Source organism: Siniperca chuatsi, linkage group LG4, assembly GCF_020085105.1.
Source record: "Siniperca chuatsi isolate FFG_IHB_CAS linkage group LG4, ASM2008510v1, whole genome shotgun sequence".
NCBI lineage: Eukaryota > Metazoa > Chordata > Actinopteri > Centrarchiformes > Sinipercidae > Siniperca > Siniperca chuatsi.
In genome coordinates this window covers 7,890,395-7,914,730 of record NC_058045.1, presented here as the reverse complement: position 1 = coordinate 7,914,730, position 24,336 = coordinate 7,890,395, and the positions used below count along the sequence as shown (strand labels likewise).

Sequence of the window (24,336 nt, the reverse complement as noted above, 5' to 3'; positions counted from 1 at the left end):
CGGTGAATGCAGTTAATATTCCCTCCTCAACCGTCCGAGAGTGACCCTGATGTTGTTGTGAGTGTTAGCAGCTACAGCATTTACAACTATGTAAGTTAGCTGTGTTTTTGGTAAATATAAAGTGTTACTATTAATATTACACTATACATACTGTGATCTTAGTTTCGAGGCGTATTTTAAACTGTTTTTAGTTTTGTGATTATGACATTTGGGTAAGGAGTAATCGTCACATTTCAAAGAGTCTGCGTAGCGCTCCATTATATTATGCCTATATCCCGTGTAGAACGTAGAAGGGTGGAGAACCGGTTTTTAATATTGGGCGCTGACGCCGCCTACCCAGGAGATATTCGGCGTACACCGGTTATTATTAAAAGTTTGTCCTCTGCTAGTTAACGGTGAGAGAACTTCTTCAACCAATCAACATATTCCATTTAAGGGACACGTGATAAACAGCCAATTGCAGAGCACATAGAGCGTCACGTGACAATTGTTTTTCTTTTGACAGACGTATACACGTCATTCTGGAAATCAAGCGTCAGGTCGAATGACCGTATGTATTGCTATAGGTTGTTGTACTTGTTTTGACGATAACGAAGTATGGCGACTTAATGAGAATATTAAAGGATTCATGGCTTTCGTGATACGACGACATACAAAGACTGGTATGGTTTATTATGTTTTGTGTGGCATTACTGTGTCGCGAGTTAGCTAGCTACGGTACTGTGTTAGCGGTCCTAACAGCTAACAGTTAGTTGTTGATGTTGAAATATGTTATTGTGTGTTAACAGTTAGAAGTTAGATATTTTGTTGTCCTCTCAGTTAGGATAATTTACCAAAGAGGTTATACTTGTGAAGAAAACTGAACAATGCTCAGAAGTCAGATTTAGTAGCAGTGTTGGTATTTTTATTTACATGTCATCTTCATCATTTTTTGTTTTCTTTCTTTCATGTATACATCACTTTTTTGTCTTTCATCACCAGGTTGATGAAAAAGGAGAGAACTAATATTGCTTTGGATGGTACAAACTCTTGTGACCTGAAAGAATGAGTCATAGATGGGCTTCAAATACCTGGGTGAAAGTAAGCAGAGCATTTCATTTGTGGCAAGCACATGCTCGCAAGTCAGCAGCATCACTTCCCTCGTCTGGTACCTCTCACTGCAGGGTTCATGTACAACAACCTTATTGCTACAAGGTTGGCTATCTCAGCTGGAGGCACATCCACCACCTGAGGATCACTGGGCGTAAGGGATGGCTCTTTAAAGCTAACCAGGTTAGACAAAGACTTGGACTCCACACCAGCACCCTGTATTTGAACACTTCAGCCTCACGGTGGTCTGCTGGTCTGAGCCAACAGATGTCGCGGGTCAAGAACACACTGGACACAGTTTCTAAAGCTGTGAGTGGGACACATACAGAACTTCTCTCCAAAATCGGCAGACTCAAGCCTTATGCTTTAAAGGCTGGGAAAAAGGCTGAGGCCAGTGTTGAGACAACGCGAAAAGCCGAGGAGAGTGCAGTCACGCCTACTCCTGCTCCCATTAATGCTGCTCCCCCTTCTACATCTACTGCACCTAAACCCATATGTAACTCATCTTCTGCAAGTCCTTCTATTCCTACTTCTGCTGCTACATTTGATGCAAGTGCCACTACCTCCACTCATCGTCACAATTCTACCCAAGCGACTGTCACTGCCACAATTCTGACTGTGCGTGAACTTAAGGAGAAAAGGCTGAGAAGTGTTGTTCCCGCTGTCCAAGCCACTGTTGCCAGGAAGCAAGAGGAGCTTAAACCTACACAGAGTGATAGTGAGTGCAAGAGCACAACCTCCAAACAAACCACAGCACTTTTCCATCCTAGCACCTTTACAGTCAGCCTGGATGAGACTTACAACTACCTGGCCCATCACATTAACTCATACTTTGGCAGCAGTGCAAAGACTCAGGACAAGAAAGTGGACAATGTTCACTATTCCTCTGCTTCCTCTCAGGATCAACAAACTAGTGACCTCATGTCGTTGTCTGATAAAACAGACTCTGCTGTTCCAGTTATCCCACCTTCCTCTAAGAAAGGTTTAGGACACTACCTGTCCTACTCAGCTCCCACTGTACAAGCCTTTGTGGGAAGCTACATTGCTCCCCTGGTCCCCAAGTTTAGGACAGTAGAGTCCAAAAGTGCGACAGTGGAGGAGAAGAAATCTGAGGCTACACCAGTTAAACAGGTTGAGGCTACAATAAGTAAGGAGCAGAAGGCTGCAGAGGAGAAAGCCAAGAAACTTCTGCTTCAAAGAGAGAAGGTAGGTCTACAAAAAAAACGGTTTCATTGGTAAACTTGACCTAATGTTGGGATAATAAAATCACAATAAGCATATATTTGTATTATTCTACTGTATGTATGGGGAACCTAAACCATTCTCTTGCTAAAGGCCTTACTTCAGTCTAGGTTTTTGTCAGTGCTGATCATGCCTATATCTTGTTATTGTTTTTTATTGATCTTAGCATAATTCCATACTGCATTATGTGAACATTTTGTCCTTGTAGTTCAGACACAGATTCTAACTATACGGAATATGATCTGTGTCTATAGTGTGCCTCGTATATTATAGCAGGGTGCCTGCCGCCCACATGGTGACCAGAGAGTTCTTGCTACTCTATATGTCTAATGGTAGTGTAGTGTGCTGACGTGCTGCCTGAGTTCTTGGAATCTATTTTCAAAAATAACCCCCTTGTGGAGTTAGAGGGCCACAGGAGGTATGCGCTTTATAGGCCAAGCCAGGCTTTTAAGTTGTGTAGATACAAACACATCTGACATTCAGTTTATGGCAGGGCTGGATTGACTGGCTGGAAACAGTAACTAATAATATGTTTTGTTTGAGTTAGCAGATAGCAAAGAAACACTGCATGACTTATGTCCTTTGGCTGATGATATACAGTAGATTGATGCGATATACAGGTGGATTATGATCCAGTTCTGTTGTTACATTTAATCCAAGGACCAGACAAGAAATCTGTACCATCAAGGTAACAAACTCTAGTTAAAGGTATATTGTCTGTTGACAGTATTTTGGAATGATAACAGTTGGGCAGACTGGGCTGAGTGGTTATTAATCTGTTCATGATTTAACCACCCTCCACAGTTAATTGGATTTTATGGGCTGGTTCACATTTAGGCTCAATTTCAGGACCTTTATTAATAAGTTATTATAACTCAATTTACTTTTAGATGATGGATAAATGAACGTGTTGATTATAGCAAAAAACTGCTACTATAGCTGCAATAGCTGTTGTACAAAAATATTATATACAGAAATACAGCATTTCAAAATATTTGATTGGATTGTTCCACCTTTGAGTGGTGTTTAAAAGTTACATTTTGGGGTCTGGCCCATGGAAGTGAAACAAGTTTTGTTGGTCATCAACTTAATGTCAGTCCTATGTGTGTGTGTGTATGTATGTATGTGTATATATATATATATATATATATATATATATATATATATATATATATATATATATATATATATATATATATACTGTGTGTGTGTATATGTATATATATATATACTGTGTGTGTATATGTATATAGACATCCCAGCTAATGTTTAATAGCTGGACCTAACTGGTTGCACATTTTTGACTCCTAGATCATTGCTAGGGTGAGTGTGGACAATCGAACTCGGGCTCTGGTACAGGGTCTCCACAGGGCATCGGATGTAAAGGTCTACATCAACAGGGTGGAGGACTTCAGCTACCATCTCCTGGAGTTTCCAGAGACTAGTGGTGTTGCCGTCAAGGTGAGGAATCTGAACAGGCTAGCATTTTTTTCCCCTCCTTTTCCCCAGAATGCAAGCATATTGAGGCATTGGTAGGAAAGTGTCTGATGCTGCTTAGCATCAACTCTTATGTTTGGCACTAGCTCATGGTGTCAAGACACCATGAGCGTGCTGTGTTTACAGCAGCATGTTTTTATGCATACATAATCGTGTTATATCTGGCATGAATTGTTAAACAGCTGTAGCATGTAAATAATGTGGATAATGGCCTTCTGCTTTTCTTTAGAAATTTTCCCATGCCAATGTCAGAGACCGGCAACTACATGCAGACTGCATACTGCAGCATTTATTTGCCTCAGCCTTGTCTGTGATGGTGTCAGGAGCTTATTCAGTGCTAACCTATTTCAAACCAAGGCCACTTTTACTAGTGTGAGTAAGGTTAATCCTCTATGAAAAATCAAGAACAGTGTTTAACTCAACATATCGTTTTTGATAGCTTTGCAAATGGCAACGGAAATAAAGGAGACTTTGGTCTCAATGCAGTTGTGCTGTGTGAGGAAAAAATGTCCTCTGACTCCTTACAAACATTTATACCAATTCTATTATTAAATTTACATCATGACAGTTTCATGTCACCTCGCTACTACCTTGGTAGTAGCTTTAAGGTATCATATTTTATATACAACCAAGGTTTTATAGGTGTGGTCAGCCTTAAAACACCTTAATTCTTTTCAGTGAGGTTTTGATGTGCATTAATTTTCCACTGCGAATGATCCCACCTTGTTCTATGACTTGCAATATGGTAAAACTTTCAGCTAGTTTGAGTGAGACAGTGGGATCGACCTCTTGTTCAGGAAGCATTGATTGTTTGTGCCCTTGTTTGAGTAACTGCATGCTGAAAGAAAACAGCAGAATAGGAGCGATGCAATATGACTGGTTGTGAGAACAAATACAGGGATAGAGGGTAAATACAGCAGGATGTCAGATGTATTATTTTTAACTAGTTGAATGCTGCAGTTGCTCTAGTTTGTGCTTGAGACCTTGTCCTCACAATTTTGAGCCCTACCTCCTGTTTGTCACATGATGCAAGTAAATTTGCCCGGCCAATTCTTGTCTGACTCCATCATGGTGGACTGACCGTATTTTTGATTTCCACTTCTGACTGCCATAGTATGTTTGTGTTCCTTAGGAGAAGGTTATCCCTTGCCTACTGCGTCTGAAACAAGCCAATGACCCAGGCCTGAGGGCAGCAGTTAGAGAAGCCCTCGCTCTGGTGGGCTACCATGCACCTGTTAAAGGTCGGGGCATACGGATCCTGTCCATAGATGGAGGAGGGTTAAGGTACAAATTCAGCTGTTTTTCTTTTCTTTATTGTAAGATATGAGTCACTAATGCTAAGTCTTTTCAAATTGGAACTAAATAGCATTTACTGCAGCCAAGGCCATGTTTTAAAAAGCATTTCACTGCTTCTATTAGTAGTTTCACTCTGTCAAGTAAATGTATTCTTGAGAAACATTCATTTAAATGGATACGGATTTATTTCATATTTGTCTTTGTTATTCTAGCTGAAAATCAGTCAGCACTCTTTGTGGCCAATTTGTGTGCTGTGGTTGTCATCTTATTAATTTATGGCTCTGTGTATTTCTACTTCTGACTTTGTACTTTCAGGGGACTTCTTTCACTTCAGACGTTACACAAGCTGGAAGCCCTGACCGGCAAACCCATTTACAAACTGTTTGATTATATTTGTGGTGTCAGCACAGGTGCGTTGTCCTCCAGCCCTACTTCTGCATGTGTATGTATGTGTCTGGATTATCAGAGCAGAGTGCAACATTGCAGGCTGGACTGGCAGCATTGATCACACACTGACCAATTTGTTGCTCTGCTGTTGTTCTGACCTCAATTTCACCACCAACACCACTCTAATGTCAATCCTGCTGCTTGGTACTCAAGTTCGGCCAGGGTAAATCACTTTCAAATTATTCAAAATCTTAAATAAATTATGAAATTATTGTTTTCATAAAATTATATAGCTTCATTTGTTTTCAAGAATTGTCAGTAGGTGGATTCATACTTTCCCCTGTATGCAAAATCACCACAAGGGGGTGCTGTGAACCATCCTTAAACTGTCTTCTCTATCTGCCACTATGTTGGTTTCCTTTCACGGCAGATTGAAAAACTGCATTTATTTGCAGAACACACTGGCCTTTAATCACTACCAGAAGTTTCTGTTTGTCCCCAGTTCCTATCAGTTCTCTCAGTCTTAATCGCCACCAGTTGGAGGTACTTCATTTTCACATTTAGTGAATGCTGTCAAAGCATAATGTAATCCGCCTGCTAGATCAAATGATGTTCACACATTTAAAACCCATCTGGTCCACATCTGGCCAGTTTGATCACCCACATTATTCAGGTACACCCATCTCTGCCCTCATTGCACTGTTGTGGCTTGGAAATCCTTTCCGGGATCCTTAATCATGGAGAGAAAGTAGTTGAGAAGTATTTGCCTATAATGTAATAGCCATGTTAATCCCATGCACTTCCTATGAATGGATCATCCAAGGGTAATGTTACTTTTAACAGATAATCCTTCAGGCAGTTGGCCTCGCGTCAACACCACGCCTTGAGAGTAACAGAACAATGAGCTGTACATAATCTTTTTGCTTGTTTATTACCAAGATTACCTTGTTGCATTCACAAAGGAGTGAGTGAAGGTCTTATACTTCCTGTTTACAAAAATATGCTTTGTTTGTGTGTGCGTTTTTTTCCTCAGGTGCTATCTTAGGGTTCATGCTAGGTGTGTTCCAAATCCCGCTGAACGAGTGCGATGATCTTTACCGGAAGTTGGGTTCAGACGTCTTCAAGCAGAACGTCATTGTTGGCACCGTGAAGATGGGCTGGAGCCATGCTTACTATGACAGCGAAGCCTGGGAGAACATCCTTAGGTCAGTTCCTTTGTCATAGATGACAGAGTGGTGATTGTGCTTAGTTAATTTGGAGCCATGGTAAAATGCCATGAAAGTGGTGAGATGGTTCAAAAGCCTTTTATTTTTCTGTGCTTTCTTTAATTCTTTCCTTTTTGAATTCTTGTAATTTTCACTACATTATGAAAGTAAACATGCAGTGATTTGGAAGTACCTAACCTAACTACAATTAGGAAGTCCATTAAAGTAAACATCATGCCTGCTCTTTATTTTTGTCCATGTTATGTTAACATTGTGTGATAATGCATTTTAAACTGCAGACTTATTTGAAAAAGTCTGTACTGCATTGCCATACAGCAATAATGTGTCTTGGATAACCATAGAAGCAGATGTTTACTGTGATGGATGATGTAAGTTTCACACGATATGGAAAGTTAATTATTTTAGCATATGGAAATATTAGGAAAATATTTGGAAACATTGAAAAAACATATTAAAGAATAAAAAACACGACTGCATGCTTAAATATGGTCAGCAGTTATATAAAGTATATATATAGACTGTTGTAAATGGCCTAAAAACCTTTAGAACAGTAGAATGGTCCTTTGAAAATAATTATGCTGATCACAAAATGATTTAAAGTTCCATTAGCTGATATGCAGGAGGATTTTGTGAAGCTTGCAGAAAGAAATCTGTAACAATTCATACTACTATCCAAAATTCACTAAGCCAGAAAATAACCATCCAGTCTTCCCTTCCACAGAGAGAAAATGGGCTCTCACCTCCTGGTGGAGACTTCAAGAAACCCAGATTGCCCCAAGGTGAGCTTTAGAAGATGGTCTGACTCATTCTTCCCTCTTGTTCTGGTCTGGCACTGACTAGTGAACCTTCGCCTCACTTTGTTTACTGGGATATTACAAAGAAAGCTCCTTTCTCTAGCTCTGTCCTGCATACCTCTGCATTGCAAGTGGAAGGAAAATATGCTCTAAAGCCATATAAGACAGTGTGGATAAAGATTTTTCTAGGATTTCATATGTCAGCAGACTCCTCTGAGGCTCACAGAACAGAGATGATATTAAACTGATCTGTCAGGATGTCAGTCTAGATATTATGCCTGCATTTTGGATGCAGTTTGGCTGTAAAATGCTGTATGTCATTGTTGTATGTCATTTTCTTTACCTGTAGGTGGCAGCGGTGAGCACCATTGTGAACCGGGGCACTCCTCTGAAGGCCTATGTGTTCAGGAACTACAACCTGCTGCCCGGGGTGCGTTCTCACTACCTGGGAGGCTGCCAGCACCAGCTGTGGCAGGCTATCCGTGCTACGTCAGCAGCCCCTGGGTATTTTCAGGAGTTCACCTTGGGAAATGATCTCCACCAGGTCAGTCCCACTCACAACAGTAACAGGGTAGTGGAAAGGGTGGCACTGGTCATGATGAACTTGATGATTAAATCATACAAGTTATCTCTGAAATATCTCCTGTCACTGTTGGTTACAGAGGAGGGAAAGTGATAGGACTCGTGGGTTTACATTTAACATTTTCTTTTATCGAGGATGATTGTCATGAGCACAGCTGTTACATAAGCTTTAATTCCTAGATAACCACCATTACAGATAAAGAGAACATGTGTCAGAGTTGCAGAACATAATAAATATTGAATGTTCTCGTAGGCTTTTTTCTTTGGCAGCCTTCAGAAGTGATGGGTAATGGGTCATCTGCACTATTGCCAGTCAAACCATTTTATGTATCACCTAGCTTAATTTTTCCCAAATTTTTAATTCCTTGGGTCAAGAGGAGTCAAAATGTAGCTGGGTCAGTTTCTGCAAAGTTCTTTGTTTCATGTTGTTTGCAATTTTCAAAAACACACTTCCACTTAAGTTGATCAAATCTACTCCATATGCAAAATCGGTGTCTGTGGGAGGTCCTTCTTATGATTATTTAACACAATTTTTGATACTCTACGCCGTGACACACAAGTGGATTTGATTTTGTGCAGACGCAAAATGAAAACGTGAGCCGTATCTCTGCATTGCTTTTTCGTGATCATGTTAAAAATGACTCAGTAAATAGTCATGTCTCTGAAGTACCTGTGTGCGCATATTTACAAGTCTTCCTGGGCTACCCTCAAGCCAAAGGTGAGGTCACTTTTTGACCCGTAACTTTTGAACTGTCTCACCTGTCACCAAACATTTTCTCCAGAGAATTAATTTAGAGACTATCTTAAAGCTACAGTAGGTAATGTATTTCAGAAGCATTTTTTGTTACATTTGTTGAAATTCTCTTCACATCCCGACAGCAATCAATAAATCAAATGTTCTGGGGGGAAAAAGAAAAAAAAATCCAGTATCTGTGGCTGTCGCAGGCCTGTAAAAAGCCCATCCAGTCATTTCATTTGGCCTGAATGAAATGATTGGCTGGCTTTCCTGCCTGTCTACTAGGGATGCACTGATATATTGGCCGAACATCGGTATCGCCTTCCTGACTGCTATCGCCCTATCGACAAATAGGATGACATTCACCAATGGCAGTGGTCGATGTTTATCTGTTGTGTTGTATCAGTTTTGTGCTGGCTAAATTTTGTGTTGGTTATTTGTATTTGTTGTATAGCAGACTAAAAAGGCTTTTGAAGCAGTTTTTTTTTTTTTTAAAGAATCTTTTTCATGTGAAAGAAGGTTATATTAAAGGTTGTTTCATAAATGTGTTTGATTGAATTGATAATCATTCAGAGACACACTATAATTATTTCTATTCTATAAAATGTTTAAACTCCAAACAGTTTGGCTATGTTGCATGAAAAGAATGCACAAACAAGTCCTCAGTGTACACAGCTTGAAGACCTTTGCTTGCCCAGTGAAGTTAGTGTTCATTGTTCCTGTGAAGGCTTATTTTGTACTCATGCTCTCTTTTTCACACCCTGCTTCACATTCACACCATTTATTTACACACCTAGTGACAATTTAACTGCAGTCCTCTGCCACTGTAATACAGGGCTTGTTTTTAGGGTGCTGGATTTAAATGCCCTTTACAGTCAGTGTTGACGGTGGAGAGATTGAAGGATTTCGAGAAGCCTAATGAGAAAAATCCTCTACACAGCAAGCGAGAGGGAGGAACTCCATTTCTGTCCTGTCAGTGTATATTTCCAGTCATTTACATTTTGACAGGAGAGTGATGGGTAGATTTGCTGTGAGACACACTTAAATCCATCTCCACTAAACAGGTATGCATTAGCCATCAGTAACACAACAAACCGCCAGTCCACTCTACCATTTTACTGATCAATATGTACGGCTTCTCTGTTTGCCTTTACCTTTTCAGTAAGGGCTTAGTCAGTAGAGAGCACAGAAGAAATAAGAAACCATATGAGTAGAGACGGTGTAGTCCCTCATTCGTCCAGGAGTGTTCCATCGTAGAAAAGGTTTCAGTCGTATTCAATCTGTCCAACGTTTACCACAGTGTATTAGCATCTTGGTCAAGCCAATCATATGCTAATCAGGTACTTAACAGTGATGAGGGAGGTGCAAACAATAGGCCTGATTACTGATTACTGGGCCATCATGGAAACAAAATTAGGTCAGTTTCAGGTGAAACTAGGCAGGGTAAACAGCAGAAACTCGGGAAGACTCCTTCCTGAGGGCAGGGCTTAAGTAACACAGAGTAGCTTAAATTTCTGAGTTCCCGTTCCATTTTTTCACAATTGAGAATGACTTCCGGATGGGAGCCGAAATGTCTTGATTCTGAAAACAGTGTTCAGATGACTACGACTGAAACCTTTTCTACCATATGAGTAGAGGCATAGTAGAATCTTAGAAAACAAGTAAGTGTGAATTTTATTTTGTTCAAAACAGAAGTTACAAAGTGTTTTAGAAAGAGAGGTAAGGGAGACTTGGATGCAAGTCATTATGGTCCACTTCTGTTTGAGTATTCAGTTGGTGTAGCCTGTGTTTGAACTGTCACATCCAGATCAACATCTTCCTTGAATTGACATTCAAACACAGATGTGATGTAAAGACTGACGAACTCAACATAGACACAGCACACGTGAATGAGCATGTATTTGCATCAAAGGCAATATCCCGTGTCGGTATGCTCCAACACTCTTAATTGGAAGCTGTGTTAGCTGTGTAGGTGAATGGGGAAGTTCAGGGGGAGAGAATGAAACAGACTGGTTGATGAAAACCCACCTGTGGTTGGAGATTTCCCCAGCTTGCCGTCTAGCAAGTCTCTGAGATGCATAAATTAGCCCAATGCAGCGCTTCCTTCATCACACACAACTGTTTGACTGCTACATCTGCCTCGTTAGAATGAAAAGACAGACAATCTAATTATGGAACTACTATTCCAAACTCTGTTACAGCCACCAGCTGGAAACCTTATACTGTGAGAGGATGAGACACCATCGGTAGTTTAATACATTTAACACATTTGACATGAAGTCAGTTACATTTATATTTTATTTTCATTTCTGTCAAAAGAAACTTCCAAATGCCAGAAAAAGAGGCCTTCAGTGCTGATTTAGTAACAAGTTCTGCTCATGTTTTTCTCAGGCTAATAAATCTTTAGAGAATATTTTAAGGAGGTGTTTTACCTGACTGGCAATTCCTGTGTGATTTTCAGCTTTTGCTCATTTTCTCATTTCTATCCTTTTAATGTTTGAAACATTTTTTACCTGTGTTCACCATGACTGAAGATATTCTACTAGCATTCGTTTTGCTGTGCTTTGCTTTTCGAAAGGACATAGAGTTTTGAACATCAGAACATTAATATTAGGCTATAAACTTCTACATATTTAAAAATGTTCAGTTTGCTGTTTCATATTAATGCATACGTTCGAATTACCACAAGAGTTGAAAGGAGGTAGGAGAGGGCCCCTATTGTGCTTCCTAAAACAAAATAAAATTTCTCTGTGTTTAAGTTAGGAGTCATTACAAAGTCTTTAACTTCCACAACGTTTGCTTCTGCCAGCTGTAGCTGAAAAAAAATTAAACATCTTGATTTCATACTTTATGATCTTATTTAGGGAAAAACAATTCACAACCTTATCACAGCCATACTATATAAATCTAGAGATATAAAAGGAATGAAAGAATTTACTAAAAACTGTCAAATTGAATTTAATCAAAGCTTACAGAAGCATCCATTGTGTCTTTACTAGCAAATCCAGTTTGTGAGATATTTCAATTATATAGAGATGCTGGTATCAAAATAATAAGTTTGACTTGTTTCAGTTTTCAGTGATAAAGTAAATAATAATAATTTGCTAAAACTAATTTAAACCAGGATGAAAATACTAAAGATGTCATTTTTAATGAGTTTTTAAACATGATTGGACCGTGTAATCTAGGATCAAAGAACAGCATTTATAATATGTAAATAATAACATACATTTTTAGCACACTTTCAGCCACTTTACTTTCTGGCCAGCTTCAAAATGCCACCCAGCCTGATGGCTTTATTTACTGGCTGCTTGAACCACTGAAACCAGTCATGAGCATAACATGCTGTCTGTGTGATGTCAGGATTCCCTAGAGAGAGAGTCATCTCGCTCTTTTCCACAAACGCCCACAGAGTTTTCCACTTAATTCAAGCCCCAAACAATCACCCTTTTGTACTGTGAGCGCAGGAGAGTTGCCACGCCATGTGCTGAACGAATGCCGGAATCCTCAAGCAGCGTTTCAAGAAAGTTGTGATTGTTCGTTGATGTTTCTGTGATTCTGCAGACTGGAATGGAAATCTGACAGAGCCAGATTCCGACTGGTAACGCAGGGGGAAATTGTAACTTGGAGCAAGACCTTTGAAGCAGAGCAGCCATGGTTTTATCAAAGCCTCACACTTGCTACCATAGCCATGGAGAGGATGCCTTAGTGAGGGGGAACAAGGGGAAAAGAGCGAAAAAATAGAGGAGATGAAGGAAGGGAGGTTCCACATTAAAGCTCTCAGTTATCTCTGCACTAAAGAACACAGAAGTAGAAGACTTCAGACGTTTCACAATGGATGCCAGGGCATGCGTGGAATGGTGAGGAGGGCCCAATTTTTTTCCGCCTAGTTGCCATGGTGTCTCCTGAGGCGATGGGGAGGAATGGGAGCATGTTTTGTGCCCACCTCTGCCAGCATTTGATGGGAGGCATGGGATCAGTAGGCCACTACCCCCAGTGCCCCAACATGGCACAACGCTCAACAGAAAGACTTCACACAGTCTAAAATGGAGTAGGTCTCATCAGCACTCCCATACTTTTTGTCGCTAATGAATGACAGAGGGAATGAGTCATAAATGAATCTTGAAAGTCATTAAATGTGGCAGCATTGACTAAAGAACTCAGGCAGTTTGATTCTGTGTGAGAAAAGAGGATAAAGAGGCATAGGGTCTCACATATTTAAGTGGCATTCTAAAAGTGTAGTTAAAGAAATCATAACCTTTTGGATCACCTTTTTCTCTTCTCTTTTTCTCCTTGTAAAGGCCACTGGTGGTGAAGTTATTGGTCATAAAGTACATGCTCAGCACCGCAGTGCTTTTCAGATGAGGCAGAGAGGAGCAGAGGTGGTGGATTCAGGGAGGCGACAGAGAGTATAAATCTGAGCCTATAGCCACTTCCTCTCCCCACTTGTTAAGCCTTGAGAGCTCGGCCTGGAGGCTGTTGGAGGATGGAGCTCAGACTTGTGAGCGCTGCTGCAGACAGCTTCCTGCTCCCAGACAGACTCAGCATCTTTGTCCCTTGAGTATAAACGCACACACATAGATTCTCTCATTGTCACTTTACCTCTGTTTCCTCCACTGACTTATCTGTTTTATAAATGTGTTTTCACTCATGCACAAACACTTGATTGCACTGGCACACTTGTTTGGGGATTAGGCAAGTCCACTGATTATGTTGACTGACTGCTGTGTGAAAGCCTTCCCGAATCTTCCTCTGTCTCTAACCCCCTTGCCTTCTTACAGTGCACCGCACTTAGCAGGCTTCTCTCTGCAGTGGGTCCAGATGAGATTTCTTGAAATATATCACAGCTTTAAGCCTTGCATTACAATGTATTGATATGCAAGTGTGTGTTCAGGCACCTCTCCAGTGTACAGCAGCGAAATTAGCTTTAAATTGCCCACTAGGTGACTTGTTATGATGGACAGAAAAATTATGCTTTCTAATATGAAGTTGTCAAATACTTACATAAGGGAATATAGACTGCGTAAATATGAGCAAGGGGATTCTGCACCTATTTACATCACTGCACGAATCATCACAGTTAAATCTGAATGGCTACAGCCGGCAGGCATGATTAATTGTTTCAATAATGGGTGTACATGTGTGGTCATGTATTCACTGAATGTGTGGGAAAAGGTAACTGTCAACAGTAAATCTCAATTTCTTTGCTTGCCTGGGGCAAAGTTGGCACTCACACAGATGGGTCCCTCCTCTATTGACAGCCTGGGAAGATGATTTGAACCTCAATGTGACCTTTGGGGCCTGTAAAGCAAAAAGGCAAAGAGGAGAACTGGTCAGCGTAAACACGTAATATGGCATGAAGACCTCTGACTTGACCTAGACGCCACTTAAGAGTGGCACTCACCACACTAACACCGTTGTCATTCTCATCCTCACTGATGGACAATGGTGGCCTTTATGTGGATTGGATGCCATTTGGGCAATTCATTTTACTCAATAAGCAGATTTATTTTTCTGATTGCATAGAGAGTGACTGAGAAAGCTTGCTTTTATGTGCAAACAGCGTGGATTGATTTTGAAGATTTAGAAGTATTGAGAGGGGTTTTTTTTTATAGCAGCCTAATTATCTACTTTATCGATTGAATGACCATCTCTGGGAAAACAGTCTGGTTATTGTGACAAGCACAATCAGATGTCCATGGCTTATGTAATGCTTCCCCAATTAATCAGTTGAGAGAAAGGAGCCTCATTGGCAGAGCCTCATAATAAATCATGACAGAGCTCAGTGCCCCTCAGTCCGGCCCTGTAAAAGAAGCCAAAGACAAAATTGTAATGACTGCAGCTGCTCATTGGGACTGTGATGTGAATGCTACACCACATGTATGTCGAAGGCTCACCTCATTAAGATTTAAGCAAGCGCTCTGTTCCTTTCTTTGTTGTGGCCGCACATAATGACCTTCGCACAAGATAGCATTGAAGCTTACCCACGGGCTAGAGAGGCAGAGAGAGATACAGAGGCACACAGGCTGAATGAACAGGATGAAGTTTGCTGTCCCAGCTAATGGGAGCTGACATACACTGGGGCGTGAAATGACTTTTACTGATCCTGATGATAGTACCTCTTTCCTATTCAAATCAGCTCTCCCCCTCTAAGACAGCCTAAACTGGCACAATGAAGATAAGCTCCCAAAAGTTAATGACAGCAGAGATATTTCAAATAGCAGTACAAGAGACCTATAAATCAGTGCATGTCTTAATTTTGTTTATTTATCACGGCTCATATCATCTCAGTAGTTTTATTTCAGAATTCGCTGTAAGAACGGTTTCTTTTTAAAGTCATATTTTGGTTTAATTGGCCATCTGAAGAAGTGAAACATGTTCCCATAGGTGTAGGAGCCCTAATTAGTTGAAAACTTGCTTTATTCGAGCTGCAGGAAAATGAGGAGCTGATTTGTGAATCAGCTATTAGACCCTGAAGGGCAAGGAAGAGGCCAGATGAGCTGTGATTCTCTGGAGTATCAACAAACAGGCTCTACCAGAATCAAGGAACATTGTCAAAGGAAAACAATTTCAAAATTCAGTTTCCGTTCAGACTCTGAAGTTAAACTTCCGTCAGATGGTCTCGGCTGACAGGGGTGTACCCTCTGAGGACATTCATGCATTGACACATGGCACGTTTTTTCACAGTGAGATTGAGTCATTGTAAGCCTGAGCAGCATTGAAGCTCTTAATCCCCATAAATGGAAGTGACCTTTGTCTTGCGTCATGCTGCGTGTTTGACAGACAGCTTGAGTTTGCCCATTTTGTATGCAAAGCTCATTTGCAGTTTGTCCTAAGTAGATCATTGTTTCAAACTTAACTCTCCATCCAAATATGCCCTGTCCTCAAGAAATCTGTGTGTGAGAATGTGGCAGTGGTCCAAGTATGGATATCTCACTGAAAAGTGGCTTTAAAGAGCCCCGGCTTTACCACTGCAGCTTCAGCATCTGCAAAACTGTTCTCAGTGTAGGTTGAGCTTGCTACCATCTTCCTCAAGGAAGCGCGTTTGTCCATGGCAGCTGTGGAAAGAGATGACGGATGCAAATTATCTTTTAAATTATTGATCCTTTGAAAAGTTCTGAGCGCCACACACAAAGTAACCCTACAAGTTTTCCAGTGGCACCACACAGCTTCTTCACTGACAAAAAAACAGACTTTCCTTAAAGGCCTCAACTATGTTCACCAGCTTTGAATTGCCCAAGCAGGTGCACTGAAATGGAGACAAGTTATGGCATTCAACTCCCAGCTCACAAGAGCATTGTGCAGTTGGCTTCTAATGTTACATGTCTTGGCTCTGTGTGCAAGGCCGGCCACTGTGCTTGTGAAACTTGCCCCCAGCTATCAGCACAAAGAACCCATGACTGGACCCAGACAGTTGCCATAATTGCCACTGAGAACAGAAAATGGAGCTTCTCACAGTGGTGTGAGTGATAAGAAAACTGCTTAGTTGTTTTGTTTCCAGCTGGGTTCGTCTGGTGCTCTTTACAGCGCTCTAAGTCTCCATTAGGAACAACTCCAATACAGGCATTTTCTCCCTTTTCTGTGATCCATTTCTTGGTCTGCCAGACACCTACTGGTGCATAATGACGTGCTTTGGACAAACGGCTGCCTCAGCAGTTCTTCCATGCTTCGTGGCAGAGTGAAACCCTTTTTGTGTGACTTCCATCTCAGCCAGTGAGATTGGTGCTCTCTGAGGCTCTCTGAGGCTTTTTCACAGGACATTCTCTTAATAACTAACTATAAGGTTTTAAATGATTCATACAGTATATTATCATAACAGATTACTTCTTTTAAATCATAGAAAGTTCCTCTATCAGACAGTGTGACTCAGGGGGACTGGAGGCATTTTTTCCACCACTTTGGTCCAGACTAAAATATCATCTATTTTGTACAGAAATGTATGGTCCCCAGAGGATGAATCCTAATCATTTTGTTGATCCTCTGACTTTTCCTGTAGCGCCATCATGAGGTTGACATTTGGAACTGTTTTTTTGTGAAATGTCTCAAAAACTATTGAATGGATTGTCAATAAATTTGGTACAGACATTCATGGTACCCAAAGGATGACTCCTAATGACAGGCAGGTTATGAACAGGTCAAAGTTTTCACTTATTTAGTGCCATATCTAAACATCTACTAAAGAGTTTGGTACAAAATTTGGTACAGACATTCCTGTTCCCCTCTGGATGAATTGTAATGCCTTTTTTGATCCCTTAACTTTTTATCTGGTACCATCATAAGGTCAAAATTATAATGTGTCCAATAAAGGGCTGCAACTAACTTTTCATTATTGATTATTCTGTCAGTTATTTCCTTGATTAAACGATTTGTTGTTTGTCTATAAAATGTCAGAAAGACTAAGGAAACCAGCAAATGTACACATTTGAGAAGCTGGAACCAGGGAATTCGATAGTCTTTCTGAAAAAATGACTCAAAACAATCAAAACAAAAAATGAATTATCGAAATAGTCACTGATTAATTTTCTGTTAATCGAGTAATCGTTGCAGCTCTAGTCCAATACTTTGGTTTATGACCAACATCCTGCAAAACTAGGGACATTTCTATCAGCCCCAACTGTACTTGTCGGTGTAAGATGGTGAACATGGTAAACATTATACCAGCTAAACATAAGCATGTTAGCATGCTAACTGTAGCATTTAGTCAAGTCAATCTTAACAGAGCTGCAAGTGCGTCTGTAGACTCTTACTCTTGTTTGACTAATATCTTGCTGAATTAGTTCTCTTTAGTGGCTTGCTTTGCTGAAGTTTTCATAGAGAACTACTATATTAAAAGCCACAACAAGTCATTCACAAAGCATCTGCTATCATGGGAGCTATTACTTGATACAGTTCCCCCAGTCTAACTACAATAGCCAACTCCCTTTGCAATTCTGTTTTCCTGGTCTTTGGATTGATGATACAATTTCTCAGTCCACATCCCTGGATGATTAGCAGTCCTTGCCTTGGTAGGCAGCTCTCGTATTCCCCATCACACTGTGTGCTCCCACAGATTTGTACTGAATTGTCGTTAGGCTGCGACACTGCTGAAGTGTGCTGAAAACAGGGATGTTCCCTCCCCTCTGCTCCCCAAGGTTCAATGTTTTTGAATCCATGACATATGCTATCAGAAACGCGTACCAACATTATTATATGCATTGACTCTAAGTAGGCGTGAGCTTTCGATCAAACATGCACATACACAGTCACATAAACAAGCACTCTCCCCCCTAGTGTGTCCCTAGACACTTGGCTGCCCTGCAGCTCCCACCCCCCAACCTGGCCTCTTTAATGAGGACTGGCCCCTGTGCGTTTGATCCTGCTGCCAGCCCGCAGCCCCGCGGCCCCTCATCCTCATGCCTATTCAACAATCCCCACAGTCTATCCAGTTACTCCTCCACTGCCTTGGGTGGACTATGGATCCAAAGCAAAAGCACTCCTGGGTGGTTGTTTGATATCAAAGCCAGTCAGACTGAAACTGTGAGGGAAGAGGGGGAAAAAAAACAACAATTTAGCTCTATGCTTTGTAGACTTAGAAACAGCTCTGGAACTACACATTGATCTGTTCTTTTTGTTTCCTCAGATGTTCTTCAAAAATTTCATCTATTGACTGTTAAAATCCACTTAAGGTTTTGAGGTTTCAAATGCCAATTAATTGTGGTCTGTGGTCTTGGCATAAAAAAACATTCACAGTCTGTAAATGGAGTCTCTAACATGGCACTTCTTTTGTTCTGAGCACAGGATGGAGGTCTGCTGATTAACAACCCCACAGCACTGGCTATCCATGAGTGTAAGTGTTTGTGGCCTAACACGCCCTTGGAGTGTGTGGTCTCACTCGGTACGGGCCGCTTTGAAACTCCTGGCAAGAACAGCGCCACCTACACAAGCCTAAAAACCAAACTCACCAATGTCATCAGCAGCGCCACGGACACTGAGGGTAAGTGACAGTCACTGCAAAATGTTAAAGGTGCATTATGCAATTTAGAGTTGAGTTTTCAAGGTTCTCATTTCACAAATTTGTCAGTCTGTAAATGTACACGTTATTCAACCTTTATCTTATTTTATTTTATTGTATCTTGGTTGATTCTTTATCATTCGCCTTCCAATCTTACATAATGTCTTCTGTTTCTAAAGTCTGAGAAAATGACCTTGAAGATATCCTCAGGACTGTCTCGGACTGGGGTTGAAGACTACAAATTTATAATAGAAAGCCTGTGTTACAAACTGGAGTTGTGGACCAAATTCTATTAGTTGCATTATGGGAAGTGTAAGATCCGTCCATTTTTGGAGCTTGACCCATACTAGAGACTAAAAGTCAGGATATCTCAGCCCCTACATCTTTAATTTTTGAGAAAACAGTCCTAAAAATTATGACATCACATGCCAAATACAGACAAGCTGCATCAACAGAGAAACACTGGTCAAAAGGTGAAACCTAATCTAATGTCGCTTACCATCTATTTTGGCATTGTTTGCAATGTTGATTTAGTTACCTTTTATGTTATTTTGTCTGCACTTAAAGACTAAAGTAACACACACTTAAATCAGAATGTACAAAGACTTGGATGAATTATCCCCTTTGTTTCTGTGTCATTTCTGAGGAAAGGAATTAGGTTTTGATGTCACCAGTGTAGAAGATACTGCCCTGCAAGTTGACTTTGTTCTGGATACGTCCCATTGTGGTCCTCTGTAGTGGCAACCTCTTCCATCTCCTTATCACCTCTGGACATGGGCACCTCTGCTGTGCCTAAATTTGGCTCTGTCCCCTCCCTGTTGTTGCTGCTGTGGTGCAGTGTGTGACCTAGATGCTTCTCTGCTGCACTTGTTCCTCCTGTATTTGGGATTAAGCTCTCCCCAGCTCTCCAATGGGCTTTGTTATTTAGAAACAGGAGATTAGCAAGAGTGTTTGTCACAGATTTTCTCTTTTTCAAAAGCTTCCCTGCTCTCTCAGTGTTTACGAGCTTCCTACTTTGTCTTAGGTGCATCAGTAGAGCTGGGTTTGTTGTTGTGGACAGATAAGGCTGATCTAATGGTGTTTTAGATGTAAACAAAGCTCACGATGAAACTGGCTTGTACTCACTCACAAACTCACTCAGTCATGTTTAGCTGATGCAAGTTTACCTCTTATGAAGTTGCTCTATAGCGTTTCCAGTATGGAATCCAGTCACATCTCTGTTGAGAACCTGTGAGATGGCTGTGCACTCACAATCTCTCATAAAATCTCTGTGACTGTGTTTCACAACTTTTGGTCAGTTCGGTTATCCACAAATTTAGTTTTGTGTGATTTATGGTACAAAAATGCTTCACCTGTAACCTATTTGTTTACATGCTAGGACGCTAAGACTGTAGCCTGCATAATAAATACTGGCCTGTAGTCGAAGCTCATGGTAGTCAACTTGGTGAACCCATGGATGTACTGTAAACCACAGCGCAGGCTTTTGGCACAGATTCATACGTGCTGCAAACTCAGTTATGAATATGCCGCGGTCTGAACGTACAATATTTTCCCGTGAAGTACTAATTCTGGAGTCTTAATATGATTTTATTTTTGGTACCTGGCAATGCTGTGTAAAGAGAAAAGCACTGGGAAGATGGCTTACCTGACCACTATGTAAACTGTTTTTTTACAAGCTAGCTAGTAAAGATCCAATGCTCAAATCTGTGATGTAATGATTTTGTACAGCTGCACACAATGAATGAGAAACTGTTTGATTCTTTTTTTCTTTATAACATCCCACTGTTGGTGGTAATCTTTTCTTTTCTCTTCATCAGAGTTTTTAACAGTTGTCACCAAACTTGTTACGCTGATAAGTCTGGCGCTGCACACTGGTAGCTGATAGGAGCAGGAACAAACTGTCTGCCATTGACCCTAGTAAATGTTGGAAAAAGAGTGAATTATAATAGGATAGAAGAATATTTTATCTCTACAATTATCCGCATATTACCTATTCAACAAGCAAGCTTGTCTCATCTCAGGAAGTTTGTAGTTGAACTTATCTTACTTTTACTCTTCAGTGTATAACTTTTCAAAATGCAATTATATCATACAGTACGTTGACTGGTTATAAAAATCCAAGAAATAAAGGTCAATAAAACTCTGCAAATAGTCTTTAGATTAATTACTCCTTGTAGAGTTTTGCTCTACAGCCTCAAAGGCAGCTAGAATCCACGTCTGGCCTCCTGCACTGCTGAACCACTGTGGGAACACAGACAGAAACAACCGCTGTCACCTTTTTAGATGCTTCAGGCATATTTACCCTGTGATTGCTACCCCTGCCTGCTTACTCTGTAACACATGTAATGCTGCCACAGCGCTGACAGACAAGTTTGGACTTTGCACGCCCTTCTCCCTCTTAACACAATATTTGAGTGTTTGTACAATATTGGTACTATTAGGAAGTTAATTGTGTGTTTATTATTTTGGTCTGTATGTAAAATGTCATGTTTGTTTTTTGTGCGGCCTCACTCTCACCTCTTTCCTCCCTCCAGAGGTTCACGCCATGCTAGACGCCTTCCTCCCTCCCAACACTTATTTCCGCTTCAACCCCTACATGAGCGAAGATATCTCCATGGACGAGAACCGGCACGAGAAGCTCAACTTTCTGCAGGCTGAGGGCATCCGTTATCTGGAGAGGAACGAGGAGAAGCTGAAGAAGGTCACGCGCATCCTCACCCGAGAGAAAAGCTCCGTCCAGAGGATGGCTGAGTGGGCCAGGCTCAGGGCTGACATGTATAACGGTCTGTCCTTTTACTCCTCTAAGCTCTAGATGCAACACAAGCCACCTTTACCTCACATGGAAACTTCTAAATTGCCTAGAATATGTCATCTTACCATGATTAGTGTGTCATAGTTGTTGACTTCTTGACCTGTCCGCTGAAGAACATTGTGCAAGTGCACAAGCAGGTAATGTATCCAACATGCCAAACACTACGTCTTCGTCCTCGCTCATACTGTACTTGACACTTGCATCTGGTTGCCAATGTGGTTGGCAGCACTGAACTTACCATTCTGTTCCATTCAAAGAAGATGTGTCAAATGATGTGGATTTGGGAACTCCCTAAATAGGGATTCACTGTCAGCTTTGCTAGCAAATGCGTCTTGTATACTTAAAGGAATAGTTCAACATTTTGGGAAATACGCTTATTCGCTTTCTTGCCGAAAGTCAGAAGAGAAGATCGATACCACGCATATGTCTGTACAGTCGATATGAAGCTGCCGACAGCAGTAGGTAGCAGTAGCTTAGCATAAAGACTGGAAATGGGGAAACAGCTAGCCTGGCTCTACTCAAAGGTAACAAAATCTCCCTACCTAGCTGTTTCCCATTTCCAGACTTTATGCCAAGCTAAGATAACCGGCTGCTGGCTTTGGCTACATTTTTACTGTACAGATCTTCTGTCTCTCCTCTAACATTTGGCAAGAAAGCAAATAAGCATATTTCCTAAAATGTCAAACTATTCCTTTAAAAAGCTATAAAGGTTTATGGTAGCCAGTAACAGTTTTTCCAGATTGTTTTACCAATTGAGCACCTTTTAACCACTTGCTTTTCTTTTAAAGATTTGTTATGACAACTAGTTTACCCTCATAAACCTGTTTGTACTTTCAAAGAAAGACGTGTAGATGGTATACATGTGTTATTGAAATACATTATTTGTTAAGCTAAGCTGCCAGCCTGTTACACTGTAAAACAGTAATGTAAAGAAATTACAGGAAAAAAAATCCTTCTTATTTTCTTATTTAAGGTTCTAATCAAGGTCAATTTGAGCACCTAATGCAAGTGACATTTGTAATGTTGTAATGACTAAAATTTGCACATTAAACAATGCAGCTACTGGTCAACTGTGTAATTGTATACTGATTATAGTGACATTGGTACATGAGGGCTCACCTCAAGCATTACTGTGTTGCATATGTTGTATGTAAATGCATGTTATATTTAAGATTTTACACACAAAGACAAGTCAATATCTAGAAAAAAATTGTAAAGAAGTGCAAGTTGCAAAGATTTACTCCAATATTTCATTCTAAAATTATATAATGATTAAATATCAAGAGTAGATATGATGATTCTGATAGAAGTATCCAAATGGAGCCTCACTGTCATAAGGATGTAACGTTTATGTATTATTTTAGCCTCAGAGTATTTGAAGTTCACTTGTTTCAAACGCTTTTATCATTGTGTGCTTGATTGTTTGGTTTTATGGCTTCCCCACAGGCTATGCACATTTTCTGCAGTGTGCCCTCTTTCCCTTTGATGCCTCTTCAAAAGCCTCTTTCACCCTTTCTACCTTGAAGTGCTGTGTTTCGGTCTGCTGTACTGTAATGTTTGTAAAAAATCATGCTGGTTTTAGCTGAAAGGACTGGTTTAAAACAGATAGCTGCGTATTGATTTGTTATGGCTGAAAATGATCTTAATGACATGTACTGCTAAAAAATGCACTTGACATTCATTTCCATGCCTAACCTGGTCAAGTACTGTATAACTGATACAACAATGTGTCAGTCACTCCCAGAGGACCTGAGGTAAAATGGTCACAGATATTACCCCGATTATAATATAATTCCACTGTTCTCCCGTTGGTCCTGTGTAAAGACTGTTTGAGAGTGTATGTAATTAAAACCCATCACTGAACCTCGCTGCTTCTTGCCTCCTAATTATATGAATATTAGGTGATTGTGATCTGAGGAAAGCTGCTGTGGATCATCTCAGGAAGATGGGAACATGCGGATATTAAGTTGGTAACTTGTACTCACAACTGCTTAATTATTCCAACAGAGATCTGGACTGATATGCACCCTCACCTTCTTGGTTCAATTTCCAAGGTGCTTTGCTTGATTAGCAGCAAATTCTAATTTATAAAATTACGACTGCTGGCACATCTAGGACTGCCAGTGGTTATTTTCCTTCTAACTCAAACGTTTGTTGGTTTGTAGAAGTGTGTAAGGGCTGTATTTTTCAGGGCAAGGTAATTGGAAGGCCCTTCTGTGAGCTGCCTGTCATTAAAGAGAGGAAGGTGAGATGAGATGTGCAAGGCTGTGCTCAGGCACCTGGGTAAAAGCCCCGGCCGTTGATGGATCGCATTTCCCTCCAGCATAAACACCGTGCACTGACACAGCTCTCCACCAACTGCTTACACGCATGAAAACACAGCGATGGCCACAGAAGGCAGAGGACACAACAAACCGTGCACATATATTGTTTTATCTGGAATTTAACAGCTTTACAGAGCAAATAAAAGAAACAAATGGACATCGACTGAATATAGAATAAAAAAAGTATCCTCTATTTTTAGAACCATAATAGAACAAATGAAATGACTGAGGAGATCTATATAAAGTGCCATCTCTGGCTTTGCAGGTTAAATTGTGGACATTGGACAAGAAGAAAATTTCACACTGTGTTTTCCACATGTGTGATCATAATCTGAACCCTGTTATCTTAAAATGTCAGTT

General features: G+C 40.6%; 1 protein-coding gene across 1 annotated transcript; it reads left to right on the top strand.

The window, feature by feature from the left end:
- Positions 1-10: 10 nt before the first annotated feature.
- LOC122874882 (calcium-independent phospholipase A2-gamma-like) lies at positions 11-23,515 on the top strand. The gene is made up of 10 exons (XM_044193378.1): positions 11-90; positions 982-2,295; positions 3,643-3,792; positions 4,961-5,112; positions 5,440-5,534; positions 6,545-6,716; positions 7,459-7,516; positions 7,881-8,075; positions 18,627-18,822; positions 21,375-23,515. The coding sequence occupies exons 2-10, from the start codon at positions 1,045-1,047 to the stop codon at positions 21,650-21,652; spliced, it is 2,547 nt and encodes an 848-aa protein (XP_044049313.1). The 5' UTR covers positions 11-90; positions 982-1,044; the 3' UTR covers positions 21,653-23,515.
- Positions 23,516-24,336: the final 821 nt, after the last annotated feature.

Coding starts and splice junctions, on each gene's coding strand:
- LOC122874882 (XM_044193378.1), top strand. CDS start 1,045: ATGAGTCATAGATGGGCTTCAAATACCTGGGTGAAAGTAAGCAGAGCA. Junction 6,717..7,458: donor GCCTGGGAGAACATCCTTAG/GTCAGTTCCTTT, acceptor TCCCTTCCACAG/AGAGAAAATGGGCTCTCACC. Junction 8,076..18,626: donor TGGGAAATGATCTCCACCAG/GTCAGTCCCACT, acceptor TTCTGAGCACAG/GATGGAGGTCTGCTGATTAA.